We start from the raw sequence: 20,945 nt of genomic DNA, 5'->3' as shown, positions 1-20,945 counted from the left end.
TACGCACACATTAAAAAAACAAGGCTGCCTTAGCACTTTTCCCTAAAGAAGTTTCAGGCCTGGCATAAACTCCTAACCGTGAAGGGTTAGGAGTTTATTATGATCAGATCATTCTGTGAGGTTACTTTCCACAGTCTGCCCCACCCCCCAGCTTGTGTGTGTGTGTGTGTGCGCGTGTGCGCGCAAAACTGGTGCTGCTTATATAAAGCTATTCAGAGTATACATCTTTCTTTCCAACCATGGCTCAGTATGGAGTCATTTCTGTTCTTTGTTAATCATAAGGCAAAATACAGGTACACACTTAAGACTACACACATTTGGAAGCAATAACAAGGTCCTGCTATGCCTTAGACTATGTATGTAATTATGGAAGGATATTTTATTTTAGATCAAAAGATTTGAGAGCATCTCAAATATTTTTTATTCTGAGAGCAGGCTGAAATTAATGAAAGAAGGAACTGTTTTTGGCTGTAGTTCACAATGAGCAAAGGCTCTGGAAATCGGTACATCACTGTAAGATCACTGCTTTACAACATTATTATTTTTTTTTTAAGATTTTATTTATTTACTTTTGAGAGGGGAAGGGAGGGAGAAAGGGAGAAAAACATCTGGGCGGTTACCTCTTATGTGCTCCACACTGGGGACCTGGCCCACAACCCAGAGATGTGCCCTGACTGGAAATTGAACCAGCAACCCTTTTGGTTCACAAGCCAGCACTTAATCCACTGCGCCACACCAGTCGTGGCCCTTACAACATTCTTGTGGACAATGATTGAGAACTTTTCTATTGCCTCTAAAGTTCTGGGAACTACATTACCCAGAAGTGCCTGCGCGATGTTAAACCAATAAGGGACCACACTGAAAGCATTTCCTTGGGGCGGGACTTCCGGGTCCCTCTCTTAGCGTCCACACTTGCTGCCTTGTGTGGCGTCAGGGTTTTGAATCCTGCTGTCGGTTTTGAGGTGACAAATCCGAAAAAGAGCGAAGGAATCGTGGTCCTTGTCACACAGACTCGAGTTTGAGGCTCCCAGAGGACAGCCGAGTGGCCACTGCGAAGGTGCGAAGGCCGTGTTCCTGAACACAGATCCTTCCCCTCAGCCCTTAGTTGATGGCTGCGGCCTGTGTGAGGCGCCCAGCTGAGGTGAGTTTGTAACCCAGGCCCTCCCCTAACCCCGACTGAGCCCTGCAGCCCCGGTTCCTGAGCGCCAGTCAAGTACTGCAGCCCCAGCCACAGTGGACCGCGTTTAGGTGGCGGAATGGACATCATCCTGGTAGCTGTACTACTTGGTCAGGAAAAACTCGGTGAGGGATGCGGAGTTTTTTTGTTCTTTGCACTTGATCATGGTGCTGCGCAATAAATACAAGTGAAGGAGGGAGGTGGCCATGGTGAGGAAGGTTGGAGTGGTATGAGTGGACATGATAATTCCAGAGGCAGAAGAGTAACAGATGACACTGAAGGCAAAGCTGCTCTTCAACTACTGCAAGATCCATTGGGTGTGTGAGCAGCGTGTGATGAGGTCTGTGATTTCTCAGTCCTAAGGTCTGAGATATTCCTTTATGTAAACTGCTGTATCCTTCCATACTCATTCAGATGTAAGTACACGCATAGCTGGAAACGTTATATTGCTCTTCAAGTGTAGGTAACCTGAAGAATTACGCAGTGTTGTCAGTATGCCTGGTCAAGAGGAAAAAGTTCCATGTAGGGCCATGACAAGACTATTAGGTTGCAATGAAGCAGGTGAGCAAGCTAGATCTCTGCCACTGGTTCCACAGGAAAATTTCTCTCTTGCCTGTGTCACTGACAGCGATTGTGTCTGACCCGCTCATGAATAGTTTTATTTGCATACTAATTCTTTTTTTAAATTTATTTTTATTGATTATGCCATTACAGTTGTTCTATTCCCCCCCTTCATTCCCCTCCACCCTAGCCCCCCATCCCCACCATTACCCCCCTTTAGTTTATCACCATGTGTCTCAAGTTTTTTGGATTCTATATTTCCCATACTATTCTTGCCGCCCCCATCTATTTTCTATCTACTGTCTATGCTACTTATTTTCTGTACCTTCTGCCCCCTTCTCCTCCTCCCACTCCCCTGTTGCTAACCCTCCTTGAGACCTTCATTTCTGTGTTTCCTCTCCTGATCTAGCTGTCCTTTTAGTTTGCTTTTGTTTTAGGTGTGGTTGTTAATAACTGTGAGTTTGCTGTCCTTTCACTGTTCATGTTTTTTTAACTTCTTTTTCTTAGATAAGTCCCTTTAACATTTCATATAATAAGGGCTTGGTGATGATGAACTCCTTGAATTTGATCTTATCTGAGAAGCACTTTATCTGTCCTTCCATTCTAAATGAAAGTTTTGCTGGATAGAGCAATCTTGGTTGTAGGTCTTTGGATTTCATGACTTGGAATACCTCTTTCCAGCCCCTTCTTGCCTGTAGGGTCTTTAGAGAAATCCACTGACAGTCTGATGGGGACTCCTTTGTAGGTGACTGTCCCCTTAGTTCTTGCTGCTTTTAGGATTCTCTCCTTCATTTTAATTTTGGCTAATATAATTATGATGTGCCTTGGTGTGTTTCTTCTTGGGTCCAACTTCTTTGGGACTCTCTGAACTTCCTGGATTTCCTGGAAGTCTATTGCCTTTGCCAGATTGGGGAAATTCTCCTTTATTATTTGTTCAAATAAGTTTTCCATTGGTGGCAGTTTCTTTCCCCCTTCTGGTACCCCTATAATTCGGATGTTGGAGCGTTTAAAGATGTCCTGGAGGTTCCTAAGACTCTCCTAATTTTTTTTGAATTCTTGCTTCTTGACTCTTTTCTGTTTGGCCATTATTTGCTTTCTTCTGGTCTACTCCATTGATTTGAGTCCCAGTTTCCTTTTCATTGCTATTGGTTTCCTGTGCAATTCCATTCATTTCAATTAGTTTCACCTTCATATGTTTGTCTAATTTGTGGCTATAGTCAACCAGTTCTGTGAGGATCCTGATCACCAGTGCTTTAAACTGTGCGTCTGAGAGTTTTGCTATTTCTTCATCACTTAGATTTATAGGCACTGGGGCTTTGAGATCTTCTTGAGTCATTTTTGGTCTGTTCGCGCCCGTTAAGTACGAGGAGCGGAGCCTTGGACTCCCAGGAAGCTGGGTTGTGATGCTGTATGTGGAGGCGGGGTCATGAGTGGGGAAATGGCAGCGCCCTCTGCCACAGCTTGCCCCTGGGGCTGCTGGCTCTCATCCAATTGCCTGCTCCCTCGCTGTTTCCCCGAGATTGCTTGCTGAGTTGCCCACCAGGTCCAACCCTGTGCCTGGATTCCACGCACCTGAGTCCGTCTCACAGAGTTTTCCTGTGCAACCCCGTTCTGCCAGCTGCTGGTTTTGCCCCTCTTACCAGACTTCCGAAAAGTTCAATTTTCTGTGTTCTGGCTGTGTTTTCTGTTGCTATTATTTAGTTGTCTCTAAACTTGGTTGTGTGAGGAAGCACGGTATCTCCACCTATGCCTCCATCTTGGCAGAAGTCCTGCATACTAATTCTTACTACATATGCTAACATACACTCAAATTCCTTTTAGTAATCTTACATATATCTCAACCAGAGAGCCACTTAAGCAATTTTGTTTCTAGTAGTTTATTTTTTTAGAGGTTTACAGTCACAGCAAATTTGAACAGCAGCTACAGATATTTTCCCTATACCTCTGCCCCAACACCTGTTTGGCTCCCTCAATACCAATATCCCCCAGCCTGAGAGCTTTTTACAATTTATAAACCTACACTGACACATCACCCTTCAAAGACAAGTTTACATAAAGTTCACTCTTGTACATTCTACTGTTTTGGACAAATGTATTGTAAACAAAACTTCCAGAAGACCCTTCTGTGAAACTGAAAGGGAGTTTATTCTTTTGGATTTGCAAATCAGGGAACACAGCCCTCAGTAAAAGCGAAAGACATACTCTGAGTGGGGAGAATGGAACGGGGTTTTTAAAGATGCATTTTTTTTATTATAAATTGAACTTTTATTAGCAACTAATTTTTATTTTGTTAAGTATATTTTATTGTTATTCCATTTGTCACAGTTTTTTTTCTCCCCTCTAACCCCCCTTCCACTCTGCATTCTCCCACCTTTTGGTTCATGTCTGTGGGTTGTACATAGTTCTTTGACTTCACTGTTTTCTATAGTATCCTTAATCTCCCCCTATTTTATGCCTACCAGTTACGCTTCTTATTCCCTGTACCTCCCTCCCCACTGAAAACTCTCTATGTGATCTCCATTTCTCTGGTTATATTCCTTTTCTAGTTGTTTGCTTAGTTTTTGTTTTTGTGTTTTAGATTCAGTCGTTGCTAGTCATGACTTTGTAGTCATTTTACTTTTCAGGTTTGTTTTTTTTTTTTAAAGATTTTATTTATTTATCTTTAGAGGGAAGGGAAGGAGAGAGGTAGAGAAATATCAGTGTATGGCTGCTTCTTGTGCATCCCCTTCTGGGAACTGGCCTGCAACCCAGGCATGTACCCTGACTGGGAATCAAACTGCGATCCTTTGGTTCGCAGGCCTGCGCTCAATCCACTGAGCTACACCAGCTAGGGCTATTTTTTAGTTTTTGATCTTCTACATCTTACATCAGTCCCTTTAACATTTCATGTAAGGGCTTGGTATGATGAACTCCTTTAACTTTATCTCATCTGGGAAGCACTTCATCTGCCCTTCCATTCTAAATGATAGCTTTGCTGGATAGAGTATTCTTGGCTGTAGGTTCTTGCCTTTCATGACTTCAAATACTTCTTTCTAGCCCCTTCTTGACTGCAAGGTTTCTTTTGAGAAATCAGCTGATAGTCTTATGGGCACTTTTTTGTAGATAACTCACTCCTTTCCTCTTGGTGCTTTTAAGATTCTCTCTTTATCTTTAATCTTGGCTAACCTACTTATGAGGTGCCGTGGTGTGTTCCTCCTCGGGTCCATTTTCTTTGAGACTCTCTGGACTTCCTGGAAATCTGTTTCCTTCACCAGATCGGGTAAGTTTTCCTTCGTTATTTGTTCAAATAAGTTTTCAATTTCTTGCTCTCGTTCTTCTTCTGGTGCTTCTATGATTCAGATGTTAAGGGTGCTTAAAGGTGTTTCATAAGTTCCTAAGCCTCTTGATATTTTTGAATTTTTGTTTCTTCATTCTCTTCCAGTTGGATGTTTATTGTTCCTTTTGTTCCAAATCATTTTGAGTCTTGGTTTCCTTCCCTTTACTATTGGTCCCCTATATAGTTTGCTTTATTTCACTTTGGGGAGCCTTAATTTCTTCCTTCATTTTGTGAGTGAGCTCAGTCATTTCTGTGACCATCCTGATTACCACTGTTTTGAACTCTGCATGAGATATGTTGTGTCTCCTCCTCACTTAGCTCTTCTTCTGGAGTTTTGATCTGTTCTTTCATTTGGGCCATATTTCTTTGTTTCACTGCAGTTGTTATGTTGTAAGGGGGTGGAGCCTTAGGTATTAGCCAGGGCAGGGCAACTCTGTTTGCTGCGTTGTAGCGCTGCCTGTGAGGGACAGGTCAGAGAAGGAACAATGCTGTTTGCTTACTCTGCTCTAACCACCACAGTAGCAACCCCCACAGTATTTTACTAGTTTTGAGTCTTTAGTTTCCTGTTCCGCCAGCCCTACCTGGCCTCTGTAGTCTGCTGCCTTGCTTCATGTCCTGTCCACTTGGCTGCCTGTCTCCCATCTCCGCCCCTCCTACTGCTCTGGGTGAATGTTTAACTTCTTGGTTATCAAAGTTCTGTGCAGTTTCACTTTGTGGCACTTCTGGTTGTTTATTGTTGTCAACCTTCTTTTGGTTGTCCAAGGAAGCGAAGCATTTCTACCTATTCCTCCATCTTGGCCAGAATCTCAAGATGCATTTTGCAACGTAGTGACAGTCAAAGAGATGAGCTGTTAGGGAGTAAATTCACAAACTTACATCATTCATTTTCTGATTGGTAGAGCCAACTGGACCTTCAGTGTTTGGGTGACCCAATGGTTAACAGGTGGAGCTGTTTGGGTGACCCAATGGTTAACAGGTGGAGCTGTGAGTTAAGAGCAATGAGCTGTACAGGGGGAACCCAAAAAAACCTGGAATGTATTTATAAAAAATTATGTATTTATTCTTATATGTTTAAACTTCAGTGACCTTCAAAGTACTCTCCATTTGATGCAATACACCTATCAAGACTTTTTTTCCCACAATTCAAAACAGTTTTTGAACTTGTCAATTTTGATGCCTTTTAACAGTGCTTCTGTTTTTTGTTTTATCTCTTCCACATCAGCAAAACATTTCCTTTTGAGGGCTTTTTTTTAAAGCCAGGGAAACAAAAAACAAAGTCACTCAGGGTGAGTATAGGTAAATAGGGAGGGTGGGGTATGGGGTCACGCTGTTTTGGTCAAAAACGGAATACCCAGTGCTGTGTGGGCAGGTGTGCTCTTAAATCACCCATCATGAAATGGGCAAACACATCGAGTCTTAAAAAAAAATTCACTGAAGCCAAATACAGCTTCTCACAGTGCCAGTTGGTATACTGATACAGATGGGTTCCTAGAACCCTCAGCTGGGCACAGAAAGCCTGTACTACAGTGGGGCCACGCTGCATGAGATAATTCCATGGTTGTTTTTTGTTGGGGGACGGGGTCCTTCCTTGTATATAATTAAGCATTTAGCAACATCCTAACTCAAGTTAGGGTCTGCAGAATGAAGAGTTTTAGTCACAGTTTTAGTACAGGGAGTGTTGCTTGTCAGCAGCATACAAAGTTTTTGGAACATTTTTGTTCTAGTTGTGGAACAGCACAGTCATGCTATGGGTGGTTTGGGGGCCCAAAGAATAAGTTGTAAACTACTTCGGAGACTAAACTGCAAAACATGCAAGTAAAAGTTGGGCCACAAATTATGATATTAAAGTTCTTACAAGTCTTCAATGTAGTGATATGCATCTATCCACCTTTATATCATAGTGTTTTACTGGCATAAAAATTATCTGCACTCTGCCTATTCATCCCTTCCTACGGGGCCTGGCAATAAGCTTTCGATTGTCAGGGCATCAATTTCAAAGATGTCCATCGGTAACAAACATACTGTCAGCTGTGTGACATAGCAACTAGGTAAGTAACCAGGCCTGCTCACTTACAAAGTTCTCCTTTAAAAAATTCTAGCCCTGGCTGGTGTGGCTCAATGGATTGAGTGCCTGCCTGTGAACCAAAAGGTCACTGGTTCCATTCGCAGTCAGGGCACATGCCTGGGTTGCAGGCCAGGTCCCCCGTTTGGAGGTTTATACTACAATTAAATTGTTTCATACACACCCCACATCTGAACACTATTTTGCTGTGTGGTGGTCCTCGGTGCTTGTCCAACTGGAATATGTCTTGCAAGACTGGACCACAAGTCTGACAGAAATGGATCTTCAGCGAAGACAGAGCTGCGCTGGAGGTGCCGGCCTGTGATATTCCCACAGAAACACTCTGTTCAAAGGGGGCTTCTACATCCTCTGGTCCAGAGCAGCAACCTGAATATAAATAAATGGTGGTGAAGTACATGTTGACTATAGGAATGCAGTGTCATCACAAATGTATATTTGTTACATCAGGAGTAAGTCTAGGGGATGGTTTTCAATGAGGGGAGTTAAAATGTGGTTGGGGAATGGCTCCTGAGCATTACCCACCTCCTAACATAAAAGAATGTAACATTCTAACCAGGAAAAGGACATAAGAATATGGTATAATAGAAGATATGCCTTGGCTGGTGTAGCTCAGTGGGTTGAGTACAGGCCTGCAAACCAAAGGATCGTCAGTTTATTTCCCAGTCAGGAAACATGCCTGGGTTGCAGGCCAACTCCCCAGCAAGGAGCATGCCAGAGGCAACCACATATTGGTGTTTCTCTCTCTTTCTCCTCTTCCCCTCTAAAAATAAAATAAAATCTTAAAAAAAAATCAATACTAATGAATACATACATAAAATTTGAGAAAAAAAATCTGATTAAGTGGCTAACAGGTAAATTTTAATGAGGAATTGCTCTTCCTTATTCATCAGCAGGGGACTGTAGAGCCAAACAACAATGAGATATTACCTCATACATGTTATTAGGACTATCACCAAAAAGACAAGAGGTTAAGTATTAACAAACATGTACAGAGAGTGGAACGCTGTACACTGTTGATGGGAATGTAAACTCTGAAAGGCATTATGAAAAACGGTATATATAGAGCTCTGGCTGTGTGGCTAAGAGGACTGAGTGCTGGCCTCAAAACCAATAGGTCCCTGGTTCAGATCCTGGTCAGGGCATATGCCTGCATTGTGTGCCAGATCCCCAGAGGCAAAAGATGAATGTTTCTCTGTTTCTCCCTCTCTACAAAAATAAAATATTTTTTAAATGAAAACACCTGAAAATGTGCAAAAATAAATAAATAAAAACCCTACAGTATAAGCCAGCAAATCTGACTTCCTGGCATACACTGAAGGAAATAAAATCAGAATGTGAAAGAGACATGTTTATTTTCATGTTCACTTCACCATTGTTCACATTACACAAGCTATAGACACAAGTGTCTAGCCAGGGATAACCGGATAAAAAAGAGGTGTTACAAACATACAGAACCTTTTGCAATAGTATTCAGCTTACTGACCCCCCCCAAAAAAATTAAAAGTACTAAAAAAAAAAGACAAAGAAAAGAAAACACTGCCTTATGCAACAACTTGGATGAACCTGGAGGGCATCAGGCAAAATAAAATAAGCCAGTCTGGAGAAGAGACATATGATATGATAGCACTTAGCTGGGGAATCTAAACAATAAAAAACTTGGACTCACAGAAACTGAATAGACTGACAAGGCTGAGGGAAGGAAAAGTGGAAAGTTATCAATCAAAAGGTACAAACCTATAAGATGAATCCAGATTTGAGGATCTAATGTAAACACAGTGCCCACAATAAATAATACTTTACACTTAAAACTTGCTGGGAGAGTATATCTTAAACCCTATTGCAAAAAATGGTTTATAGCACATGACAGAAACATCTGTTAACTTGACTATGGGGATTATTTAACAAAATATACATATATCAGACTATCACATTTTACATTTCAAACACCTTGTATATACCATTTTACGGACTCCAAGTCCTACCCGGAGAGGATGTTAAATGCCGAGTTCTCCAGCATCATCACATCATGGTACAGGCGTCTCTGAGCCCCATCACGGAGACTCAGTTCCTCCCAGGAGAAAAGCACAGCAATGTCCTCAAAGGTCACACTGGCCTATCAAGATGAGGACAGAGGAAACCATAAACTTTGTTTTTCTGAGAACCTCCCAGTCCACCATCTCACACATCTTCCCCCTGCTCATCCTCCTCCAGGGCTCCCCCAATGAAAGGAGACACCAGGCCCTAGTGACAGGGATGTCTGCTTATCTCTTACAATCCCCTAATTACTGTGTTCAGCCCTCAGCAACAGGCAGTGGGGACACACCTCATCCAAGCTGTGGGCCATACCTCAGGGCCCCATCCCTCCTGCAGAGCAATTCCCTCCAGGGGTCTCCCAGGCTGTACCCACTGGACTCAGCAAAAATGGGCTCCTGCTTCACCTGGTCCCACCCCAAGGCCTTGGGGCCATCACCTCACACGACCTACACGTGTGCACGACACTGTGTACACACCACCTTCTAACACCCTCGCTTCCCACAGTCCCACCCCCCACAGCTCTGCGACCGCCCTGCCCTGCATCACAGGCCTCTCTCTCCACTCACCCGGCGGGCGGCCCAGGGCACCCAGAGAGAGTGCTGGGGAGACTCAAACACCATCCAGCACAGCCCCATCCTCTGCCGGGCCCCACAGCTGGGGAAAGCCCGGTGAGACTCTGCAGTCCTCCCTGCTGGCCTCTGACCTTCACCTCATATTTAGGTGCCCAGAAGGCCATGTAAATTTCATATACGAATAACCCCGGTCCCCTCTTCACTGTACTTGCTGTCTCCTCAGTAGCCACAACACACCTGTCTCCACTCGGCCCCCTGATGTCCCGGACGCCAGGGCCGGGGCTGCAGGGGGTGACAGACGCCCGAACTCTGGTTTCAGGGCTAGGTGGGCTGAGGGGGCAGGACCCAGGGGAGGTGCGCTTACCTTGACCGGGCGCCTCAGCGCGGCCGCCCCCATCGAACTCTGCAGAGCAGGGCGGATGTAGAGGGAGGGCCGAACCAGGGGTTCCTGTCCTGGCCTTGGCGAGGGTCACAAGGTTGCCTTGCTGAGTCTCACACTGCGTCTGTACACCTGAGATAAAGACTCCTTTGCACTTTCTCAGTTCTCTCACTTTTATACGGACTCGCACTGGTGCGCTGAAAATATGGCGGCAATGACGAGTACCTAGAAGTCCCGCTCCAAATGCAGAAATCTCACGGAAATGCATGCACGCTGATCTTTCATTGGCTCACTCAGCGCTGGTTCTTCTGGGTATTGTAGTTCTCCAACTCTAGAGCCCACAAGGAAAGCATTCTCCATCCTGGCCTACTAGGATGTCGGTTACACCCTGGTTGGTGGGGCTCCGTGGAGTTGCAGGCCAGGTCCCCAGTTAGGGGCATGTGAGAGGCAACCAATCAATGTATCTCTCATACATTGATGTTTCTCTCCCTTTCTCCCTCCCTTCCCCCTCTCTAAAAAAGTAAATAAAACCTTTAAAAAAAATAGCTCTGGCTGGTGTAGCTCAACGGATTGAGTGCCAGCCCAAGAACCAAAGCATTTCGAGTTCAATTCTCAGTCACCGCACATGCTTGGGTTGCAGGCCAGGTCCCCAGTTGGGAGGCACATGACAAGCAACCACACATTGATGTTTCTCATTTTCCCTCCCTTCCCTTCTCTAAAAATAAATAAATAAAATCTTAATAATAATAATAATAATAAACCCTGGTAGGTGGAAACACTGTGCCACCCTGAACAACCAAGTTTAAAGACAACAAAGATTTAGTAACAAAAACACAAGCAAAACACAGAAAATGGAACCATATGGAAGTTCGACACCAACAAACCATTCAACCAGACAGGTAAGAAGGGCGGAGTCAGTGGCTGGCAGAGCAGTTGGGCAGGAAAAAGCTGCAAGACCGACCCAGGAGCACAGGCAGTGGTTGGCAGATCCCAGGCGTGGGGTGGCAACGGGTGGACCCAGAGAGGGCACAAGGTGGCTGGCTGACCTCTGTCACACATTCACATGCAGATAAACCAAGCTAAGGAGCAAGCAGTGAGCAGTGAGACAGACCACAAAGGCTAGGGCCCCAGCAACGGGAATTAAAGCCTAAAGGCACCAATTGAAAAAACGTTTGAGGTCGAGGTGCAGGGAGAAGCTCCCAGGCTCACGGAGAGTTTGTTGGAGAGACCCACAGGGTCCTAGAGGGTACACAGGCCCACACACCTGGAAGCCAGCACCAGGGGGGCCCCCGGTTTGCTTGTGGGAAGCAGCAGAGGGGACCCAGGTCCGAGAGAGAGTAGAACAAACGCCATTGTCCCTCCCTGACCCCGCCCCCAAATACAACGTCACAACCCAGCGACTAGGTAGCCCCACCCTGGTGAACATATAAGGCTCCGCTCCTCAAACACAACAGGTGCGAACAGACCAAAACATTATGGCTCAAGCAGAACAGCTCAAAGCCCCAGAGCCTATACTTCTAAGCGACCAAGAGATAGGCAACCTATCAGATGCGCAGTTCAAAACACTGGTGATCAGGATGCTCACAGAACTGGTTGATTTTAGTCACAAATTAGAGGAACAAATGAAGGCTAAACTAAGTGAAATGAAGGGAAATGCACAGGGAACCAACAGTGATGGAAAAGAAACTGGGACTCAAATCAAGGGAGTGGACCAGAAGGAAGAAAAAAAATGACCAAACAAAAAACAATGAAGAAACAAGAATTCAAGCCCTGGCTGGTGTAGCTCAGTGGATTGAGCATGGGCCTGCAAACCAGACAATCGAGGTTCGATTCCCAGTCAGGGCACATGCCTGGGTTGCAGGCCGGTTCCCTGCAGGCCAGTTCCCAGGAGGGGACACACGAAAGGCAACCATGCATTGATGTTTCTCTCCCTGTCTCTTTCCCTTCCTCTTTAAAGGTAAATTTTAAAAATTTTTTTCAAAAAAAATGAGGAGAGGCTTAGGAACCTCCAGGACATCTTTAAACGTTCCAACATTCTAATTATAGGGGTACCAGAAGGGAAAGAGGAAGAGCAACAAGTGGAAAACTTATTTGAACAAATAATAAAGGAGAACTTCCTCAATCTGGCAAAGGAAATAGACTTCCAGGAAGTCCAGGAAGCTCAGAGAGTCCCAAAGATGATGGATCCAAGAAGGTACACACCAAGGCACATCATAATTGCATTACCCAAGATTAAAATGAAGGAGAGAATCCTAGAAGCAGCAAGAGATAAGGGGACAGTCACCTACAAAGGAGCTCCCACCAGACTGTCAGCGGATTTCTCAAAAGAGACCTTATAGGCAAGAAGGGGCTGGAAAGAAGTGTTCCAAGTCATGAAATCCAAAGACCTACAACCAAGATTGCTCTATCCAGCAAAGCTTTCATTTAGAATGGCAGGACAGATAAAGTGCTTTTCAGATTAGGTCAAGTTGAAGGAGTTCATCATCACCAAGCCCTTATTATATAAAATGTTAAAAGGACTTATCTAAGAAAAAGAAAATAAAAAATATGAACAGTGAAAAGACAGCAAACTCACAGTTATTAACAACCACACCTAAAACAAAAGCAAACTAAGAGGACAGCTAGATCAGGAGCAGAACCATAGAAAAAGAGAGTACATGGAGGGTTAGCAACAGGGAAGTGGAAGGGGGAGAAAGTACAGAGAATAAGTAGCACAGATGGTAGGTAGAAAATAGATGGGGGGAGGGCAAAAATAGTGTGGGAAATATAGAATCTAAAGAACTTGTGACATGGACATAAACTAAAGGGGGGAATGGTGGGGAAGGGAGTGTGCAGGGTGGAGGGGAATGAAGGGGGGGAATGGGACAACTCTAGTGGCATAATCAATAAAATATATTTTTAAAATATTTTTAAAAATAAATCTTTGTTGGACTTCCGCCAAGATGGAGGTATAGGTGGACGTGCCGTACCTTCTCACACAACCAAGTTTAGGGACAACTAAATATTAGCATCAGAAAACATAACCAGAACACGGAAAACTGAACTTTTCGGAAGTCCGCTAACAACAAATTCTTCAGCCTGACCGGTAAGGGGCGAAACCGGCGTCTGGTGAGGAGTTGCAAAGGAGGGCTTGGTCGGACCCGGGCGCGGAATCCAGATGCGCGAATCCGGACGCGCAGGTTCCAGATGCAGGATTGGACCTGGTGAGCGACCGAGCGACCCACCGGGTGAGCGACTGCGGAGGAGACAGTGGGGAGGCGGTGCAGCGTGTTGACTGCGGTTGCCTCATTGCGAGCTAGCGAGGGAGTGGGCGGTTGGACCGGCCGCGGCGGCGCCGAGTCGATACAGGGCTCCGCCATTTCCCCGCTCTGACCACGCCCCCACATACAGCGTCACAACCCAGCGACCTGGGAGTCCAAGGCGCCGCTTCTCACATTTAAAGGGCCAGAACAGACCAAAAATGTCGCAGGAAGACCTCAAAGCCCCAGAGATAAATCTAAGCGACGAAGAAATAGCAAAACTCTCAGACGCACAGTTTAAAACACTGGCCATCAGCTTCCTCACAGATCTGGTTGATTATAGCCACAAATTAGAGAAACATATGAAGGCTAAATTAAGGGAAATGAATGGAATTCCACAGGAAACCCATAGAGATGAAAAGGAAACTGGGACTCAAATCAATGCAGTGGACCAGAAGAAAGCAAATAATGGCCAAACAGAAAAGAGTCAAGGAGCAAGAATTCAAAGAAATGAGGAGAGTCTTAGGAACCTCCAGGACATATTTAAACACTCCAATATCCGAATTATAGGGGTACCAGAAGGGGGAAAGACACAACCACCAGTGGAAAAATTATTTGAACAAATAATAAAAGAAAATTTCCCCAATCTGGCAAAGGAAATAGACTTCCAAGAAATCCAAGAAGCCCAGAGAGTACCAAAAAAGTTGGACTCAAGAAGAAACACACCAAGGCATATCATAATTACATTAGCCAAAATTAAAATGAAGGAGAGAATCCTAGCAGCAAGAGCTAAGGGGACAATCACCTACAAAGGAGTTCCCATCAGACTGTCAGCAGATTTCTCAAAAGAGACCTTACAGGCAAGAAGGGGCTGGAAAGAAATATTCCAAGTCATGAAATCTAAAGACCTACAACCAAGATTGCTCTACCCAGCAAAACTTTCATTTAGAACGGAAGGACAGATAAGGTGCTTCTCAGATAAGATCAAATTCAAGGAGTTCATCATCACCAAGCCCTTATTATATGAAATGTTAAAGGGACTTATCTAAGGAAAAGAAGTTAAAGAAACATGAACAGTGAAAGAACAACAAACTCACAGTTATTAACAACCACACCTAAAACGAAAGCAAACTAAAAGAACAGCTAGATCAGGAGTGGAAATATAGAAATGAAGATCTCAAGGAGGGTTAGCAACAGGGGAGTGGGAGGAGGAGATGGGGGGAGAAGGTACAGAAAATAAGTAGCATAGACAGTAGATAGAAAATAGATGGGGGGGCAAGAATAGCATGGGAAATATAAAACCTAAAGGACTTGAGACACATGGACATAAACTAAAGGGGGGTAATGGTGGGGATGGGGGGGCAGGGTGGAGGGGAATGAAGGGGGGAATAGAACAACTGTAACAGCATAATCAATTTAAAAAATAAATACAAAAGAAAAAATAAATAAATAAATCTTTGTTAAGGGAGGGATGCAGCAAAAGTAGTGTTTCTACTTCCTAAGAGGGTTTTTCTTCATCATTTCCTGCAGCAAAAGGCATAATTTAATATTCTGTGAAGTCAGCCTGTGCTGCTCTCAAATATTGTGATCTGAACGGGCTCTTTCTATAAAATCATTCACACATAACATTTAGGCATAGCAGGGCACATGTTACTGCCTTCGAATGCATGTGAGGTAGATTTTGTATTTTGTTTTATTACGAATGGCCAAGAACTATAGAAATGACTCCATACTGACTCATTGCTGGGAAGAAAGAAATGAAGTATTCTGAATTAGATGAACAAGCAGTAGTTTGTGAAAGGACAAAGCTGATGTCATTTTCTATCATGGTACCATTTGCAGAGCAAGCCTGTGAACTTGTTAAACATGACTGCCATTTTACTCTTTTGAGCTTATGTCACCAGGACTGGAAGTTACTGGAAAGCAAGACTAGAATGTGACTAACCACTCCCCACAGCCACAGGCAAAATATGACATTGGAGCAAACTGCAGCTTATGCAAAAGCAAAGGAAACCTTCTGTGCTGCAACACCCCTAACAGCCCAGCAGCAACACTCAGACACAGCCAACCCCAACCCTGTACAATCGAATAAAAGCTCAAGTCCTCCACCCTTCGGTGCTGGTGCATTTCTCCACCATCTACCCCCTTTCCAATCTTAGAAAGTGAATAAAACTTTGTGCTCTGCATTTTCTTCTCTTTGTGAAGTCTTTCACAGCCAGCGTCTCCTGCCACCCTAAGAGCTTGTATAGAAAATAATGGAGTTTCTTCATTATTCCTTCCAGGGTGATTGGATCTGCCAGTTGCTTACCTTTTTGGTTACCATTGAAAATAGAGGTTTTTAAACATTTTAATTGAGTTGCAAAGATATTGTATGGTTTTGATAATAGAAGAAATAAGGTACAGAGGTAATTTTTGAAGGAAAAGGAAAAAAAGAGTTCTTCTAAGAATGGTTATTTCTCAATGAATAAGAAGGTTTGTGGAAGCTGTAGAACGGTTTGCAAAAAGTTGTGAAAGTTACAAAAGTTTGTGAAAGTTTTACGTTTGTAAAGAAAAAAACCCCAGGCCTGGCCACTGGCTAGTTAGTTGGAGTTTCGTCCTGTATACCAAAAAGTTGCAAGTTTGATTCCCGGTCAGCACACACACCTAATTTGTGGGTTTTCTCCCCAGACAGAACGCCTATAGGAGGCAACTAATCAATGTTTCTCTCTGTTAAAAATCAATGAACACAGTTCAGGTGAGTACTAAAACAAAAGAAGAAAATATCAGTTAACCTTTAGTCTCCCTTCCCCCACCTAATTTATCTCCAGTGACATTCTCTGACAACACTGGTGGGAACTGGAGTTGTTTTCATCATACCGTCTCTTCCCATCATCGATGAGAGGAAAACCTACCTGTCAACTGCTGAGTAACTACTTCATTAAAATGTGTCTCTTTCAGAGCTGAGATAGGGCCCTAGCTGGTATAGCTCAGTGGAGTGAGTGCGGGCCTGCGAACCACACGATCGCGGTTCAATTCCCAGTCAGGGCACATGTCTGGGTTGCAGGCCAGTCCCCTGCAGGCCAGTTCCCAGCAGGGGACACACAAAAGGCAACCAAACATTGATGTTTCTCTCCCTCTCTCCTTCCCTTCCCCTCTAAAGAAATAAAAAATAAAAAATTAAAAAAAAAAGTCAGAGCTGAGATAAAAAGTAAACCTGCCTTCTGGACACTAAGTTGACACTAAGTTACCTGCCCACATGGTTACCTGCCCACATGACCATCCTTAGATAATCCCCAGGTGATGGTGTCTGGTGAGTCAGGACTTAAACAACGCTGACATTTGGGACCCCTTTCCTCTTCCTTGTTTTACTAGAGATCTGATCAGATCACGGGGGTGGAAGGGGGAGGGGCCCTAGGAGGAGATGGCCCAAGGCAACAGTAAGCAGCCTAGGACAGGTTTGGCTGAGAAAATGAATGCCTCCCGAGTGCATGGAATTATGGGCTAGATTTGAAATAAAGGAGGGGCTCTCAGCCTCTAAGGCTGGCTCTCTGGCTCTCTCTCTTTGGCTCTCTCTTCCTTGAGGATGCCTGGATGATTGTGCTGCAGCTCCCTGCATTTCCTAATGGACGGTATATTAGATAGGCAGCCTGGCAGAGGGTATCATTCTTTGGGTGTTCTGAAGGGGACAAGCTCTGAGGCAGAAGCCTGCTAGTCTTCCAAAATTGTGTAGCTTTTTATCTTGTTTTTTAGTTTGTAAACTAACCCTAGAGAAATAAGATAATTACAAACTAACAGGAGGAATACTAGGAGGATAAAAGATTTCCCACATTCATTACACTCGTAAGACTTTCTTCCACCATGAGCTATCTGGTGTTGAGTGAGGTCCAACTCATGGCTAAAGGATTTCCAACATTCAGTGCACTCACAAGGTCTTTTTCCTGTGCGTACTCTTCTGATATAGAATGAGTATTGAACTACTGGTAAAAAGATTCCTACTCTTCTCTATGTATTCTGCAATGTAGAATAAGTACTAAACTATTGGTAAAATGTTTTCCACACTCACTGCATTCATAAGTTCTTGCTGCAGTGTAAACTCTCATAAGCACAATGAGGTAAGATTTCGTGTAAAGGATTTCCCACATTGTGCGCATTCATAAAGCCTCTCTCCAATGTAAACTGTTCATTGTTGAATAAGTGCATGCCTAGCTTAGGCACCTAGTGGGGTTGGGAAGAGAGGATAATCCAGCAGGTGGCCAAGGCTTCTGAGGAATAAATTGACATGAGAAGGACATGGAGGCAAAGGTGTAATTGAAGGCAAATGACATGGAGTCCTGCTGTTTATTTGCTGCTCTACATGGTGAGAACATGGAGCCCCGCACGTCAGGTCCAGAGACATCGCATCAGCCCTCTTTCTTACTCTGGTTCTCTGAGACAGTGATCAATGTAGCCATGTGCTTAGAGCAAGCACCAGGATGAGTTATTTCTTTGAGGTGTTGCATCTGGGAGTAGAATGAGCAGAGAAGGGATGTATGTGTTTAGAGGCAATAGCACCTTATGGTTTTAGAAGAGATCCTACTAATAGAATGAAACATCTCCATTATGACAGAGCATGATCTTTGAGGGCATGGCCAGCAACTTCAACCAGAAATGGGGGCTCCTCGGTGAGGCTCAGAGGTTGATGTACTGTGATTCGATGCAGTATTCACAGGTAAGACCCTCCCTCCTAGAATCCTGGGCTCATCTCTGTCCTCCCTCCCTCCCCAGTCATTTCTGTCATTCCACAGCTGGACCATGGCTCTAGTAAGGTCCACTTTCTAGCATTTGTGCTGAGGACACCAGTGCTAAGTGGTGTGCTCTGCTCCCAGAAAATCCCTCCCACAGCGGCCCCATCACCTAGTTCAAAGAAAGAAGGTGAGTGAGTGTTAGGGTGTCAAGAATCTTGCGTTCAGCTTAATGACTCTCACCTGGCTGACATTCCTTGGCCTGGGCACAGTGTGAGAGTTCAATGTTTCAGGTTCTGTCCCCTTCCTCTGAGACAGGCTAGTAAGCCAGGACGAGTGGAATAGGGAAGCTGAACACAGTGGCTGAACAATTTCCAGCTACATACAGAAAGGCGCTTCCTCAGAGAAAATATCTAGCCCCAGAAAAGCAACAAAACCAGGTGGGCAATGCCAGGACCAGCTGCAATGACTAACGACCCTCTGCTGTGGCACTTACCAATCAGTAGAGACAACAACCCTTAAAAAGCAAACCCGGAAAACTGAGGAATATTTTGTGCAACCCTCCCCTGAGACCTGTCTACGATATCTGACTGCAAGAAAGAAAACCCTCAAGACAGCTGCAGCTCGTGTGGCTCATCGGTTGGTGGAGTATCCTCCTGTAAAGCAGATTCTATTCCTGGTCCAGGTGCATATGGGAGGCAACCAATCGATGTTTCCCTATCGTATTGATGTTTCTCTGTCATAGTAATGTTTCTCTGTCACACGTCCTCCCTCTCTCTAAAAAGCAATGGAAAAATGTCCCTGGGTGAGGATTAAAAAAAAAAACCAAAACAGCCCAAACTCCTCACGATAAAGAGCCCAGGGGGTAGTCTTTCTCTGGGGAGCAGGTATGCACCATTCCCCTCCCCCCTTTTTTTCTCCCACAGGACTTGCAGCAGCAGGTCAGCCCGGAAACTGTCTCCAAGGCCCCCTTTTCCCTGACTTCCCAGTGAGCTAAGGCAGCTCGCGCAGGTTCTCCTGTTGCTTCTTCGATGCCAAGTTCTTTCTTGTTTCACTGTCTCCAGCTTTAATACCCTCATAGTATCTGGGCTCATGTTGCAATTTTTTTTTTTGGCACGACGTCAGGAACCCAAACACTACCCCCCAGATGCAGCTCTGCTCAGGATTAGATTCCCTGTGTGGTAACACCTCCAGGTATTTCCTGGTGGCTGCTAAGAATTGCAAGCACTGTCATGATTACTGTTAACATGGTCAAGGGGCTGTTCTGATAAGTACCTTTTTCAGGTTTCTGTAACATAGTTTTTCCTACCTTCTGCTGTGTGCTGAGCCACAAACTGGTTATTTTGTTTGCTGGTCTCCTTTTCCCTTCAGTTTTGTGGCTCTGAATTTCATTTGAACCATCTCTTTAAAAATTTAAAGATAGGAACAGCCTTTTGTTTTTTTTGAAATGCAAACCAGACATAAAGAAAGCTCCTCCACCTCTGCAGCCCATGTGAGGGGAGGAGCCTAACTTCAACGTTCAGCCGACTACAATGTCAAAAACCATATCCTCTCACAAGGATGTTTGTCTTTCCTCTGGATGAAGCCTAAGGTGAACAGGGTAAGCAAATGCTGCTGTCGTCTGGTTACTTGGGCACTAGTTGTTTTTGTATTTTTAAGTGTATTTTATTGATTACGCTATCACAGTTTTCCCAATTTTTTTCTCCCTTTCACCCCTCCTGTACCCCGAACTCCCCAACCCTCCGGCGTTCCCCCTCCCTCATTCATGTCCATGGGTTGTACACACAAGTTTTTTGGCTTCTGTTTCCTACACCATTCTTCACCTCTCCCCATCTATTTTATGCCTACCCTGTTTATTTTTAATACATGCCTGTACAGGTTTTATCCGCTTAGCTATTTAGAGGGGTGAGATTTGTCTGTCTTTGCTGTTTCTTACTGGATTGCCTGTGATGCACATCAAACCTGACTTTACTCAATCATAAATATGTTGCTCTTCCTACTCCCCTCATAGAGGGGATTTCTGGCCTTGGAGTAGATGTTGTTTGTATTTGCTCAACAACCACCACCACACACCTGATAGCAGAGACCCAACCCCAAGCACCCATCTCAGCGAGAGGGGACAGGGTGTGACAGGACAACACACAGAGGTCAGGAAGCCCTCCTTTCTAGGAACATCATTGACAAGGATGAGCCCTGTGGGTTTTTTTTTTTTCTGGAACCAAGAGGAGGGCAGCTCTGCTCTGTTTAAAGATAAACATGTACATTAAAACTTTGATGATTTTATTTGAGAAAACAATTGTCCAATCAGGCAGCACCAAACCAGACTCCGGGAAAGGCTTTGGTTGAGCAGAAGGCAAGTAAAGCAAGAAAATGATTGGACTGGCTCTAATGTAAGGAGTTGCCTCATTTCAAAAAGCCTAGTTGACTGTGATTGGTTGTTCTTTCGATTTCTTACCATTGAGACATTTACAAGAATTTACTCTGAATTAGATTTTCAGTTTGCTCAGGCATAGCAGTGGACCCAGCTTAGCCTAATGGCCTCCTTGTTTAATTATATTTCTAAGCCAAAGAAGCAGGTTGCTAGGCAACTTCAGTGTCTGGAGCCCTCACAGGGCTCCCAGGCAGTGGAGGTCCTCAAGCCCTCGTCACCATTAGCCAGCTTGGCTCACTGCACACACTCTGAGGGTGTCCACTAGGAAGCGTAGCTCTGCTGCTCCTCCGAATGAGCACACCTGCAGCCCCACGGACTGGAGCAGAAGGGAAGCAGCCTGGCCTTCCCTAGGAATCTTCTCAGGGGCTGCACAGACCAGTCCATCAGCACCTAGGGGCTCATTAGAAATGTGGCTTCTCAGCCCCAAACCCAAAACCTACCCACTCACTTTGG

The 20,945-nt window shown here is 44.5% G+C and overlaps 1 protein-coding gene across 6 annotated transcripts in view; it reads right to left on the bottom strand.

The window, feature by feature from the left end:
- Positions 1 to 2,905: 2,905 nt before the first annotated feature.
- The window catches only part of LOC119053175 (zinc finger protein 256-like), a 74,696-nt gene continuing 56,656 nt past the window's right edge, over positions 2,906 to 20,945 (bottom strand). Inside the window, exons 1-4 of one of the 6 annotated variants that reach the window (XR_008392788.1) lie at positions 10,108 to 10,415; positions 9,120 to 9,250; positions 7,301 to 7,503; positions 2,906 to 5,902 (exon numbers count right to left, since the gene is read on the bottom strand). Coding sequence is in view for 1 of the 6 variants with exons in the window: in XM_053672072.1 (XP_053528047.1) it covers positions 7,205 to 7,503 (299 nt within the window). In the remaining 5 variants the exon portion in view is untranslated. Of the gene's footprint in view, positions 5,903 to 6,010; positions 7,504 to 9,084; positions 9,251 to 10,107; positions 10,445 to 20,945 lie in introns of those variants that run through there. The other 5 variants (XR_005083253.2, XR_005083252.2, XR_005083251.2 and 2 more) reach the window with 5 other exon arrangements.

The sequence above is a fragment of the Artibeus jamaicensis genome, unplaced genomic scaffold (assembly GCF_021234435.1).
Source record: "Artibeus jamaicensis isolate MK-2021 breed Jamaican fruit bat unplaced genomic scaffold, CSHL_Jam_final contig_723, whole genome shotgun sequence".
Taxonomy (NCBI): Eukaryota; Metazoa; Chordata; class Mammalia; order Chiroptera; family Phyllostomidae; genus Artibeus; species Artibeus jamaicensis.
The sequence above is the reverse complement of the archived record's forward strand: the minus strand, read 5'-3'. Positions and strand labels throughout refer to the sequence as shown.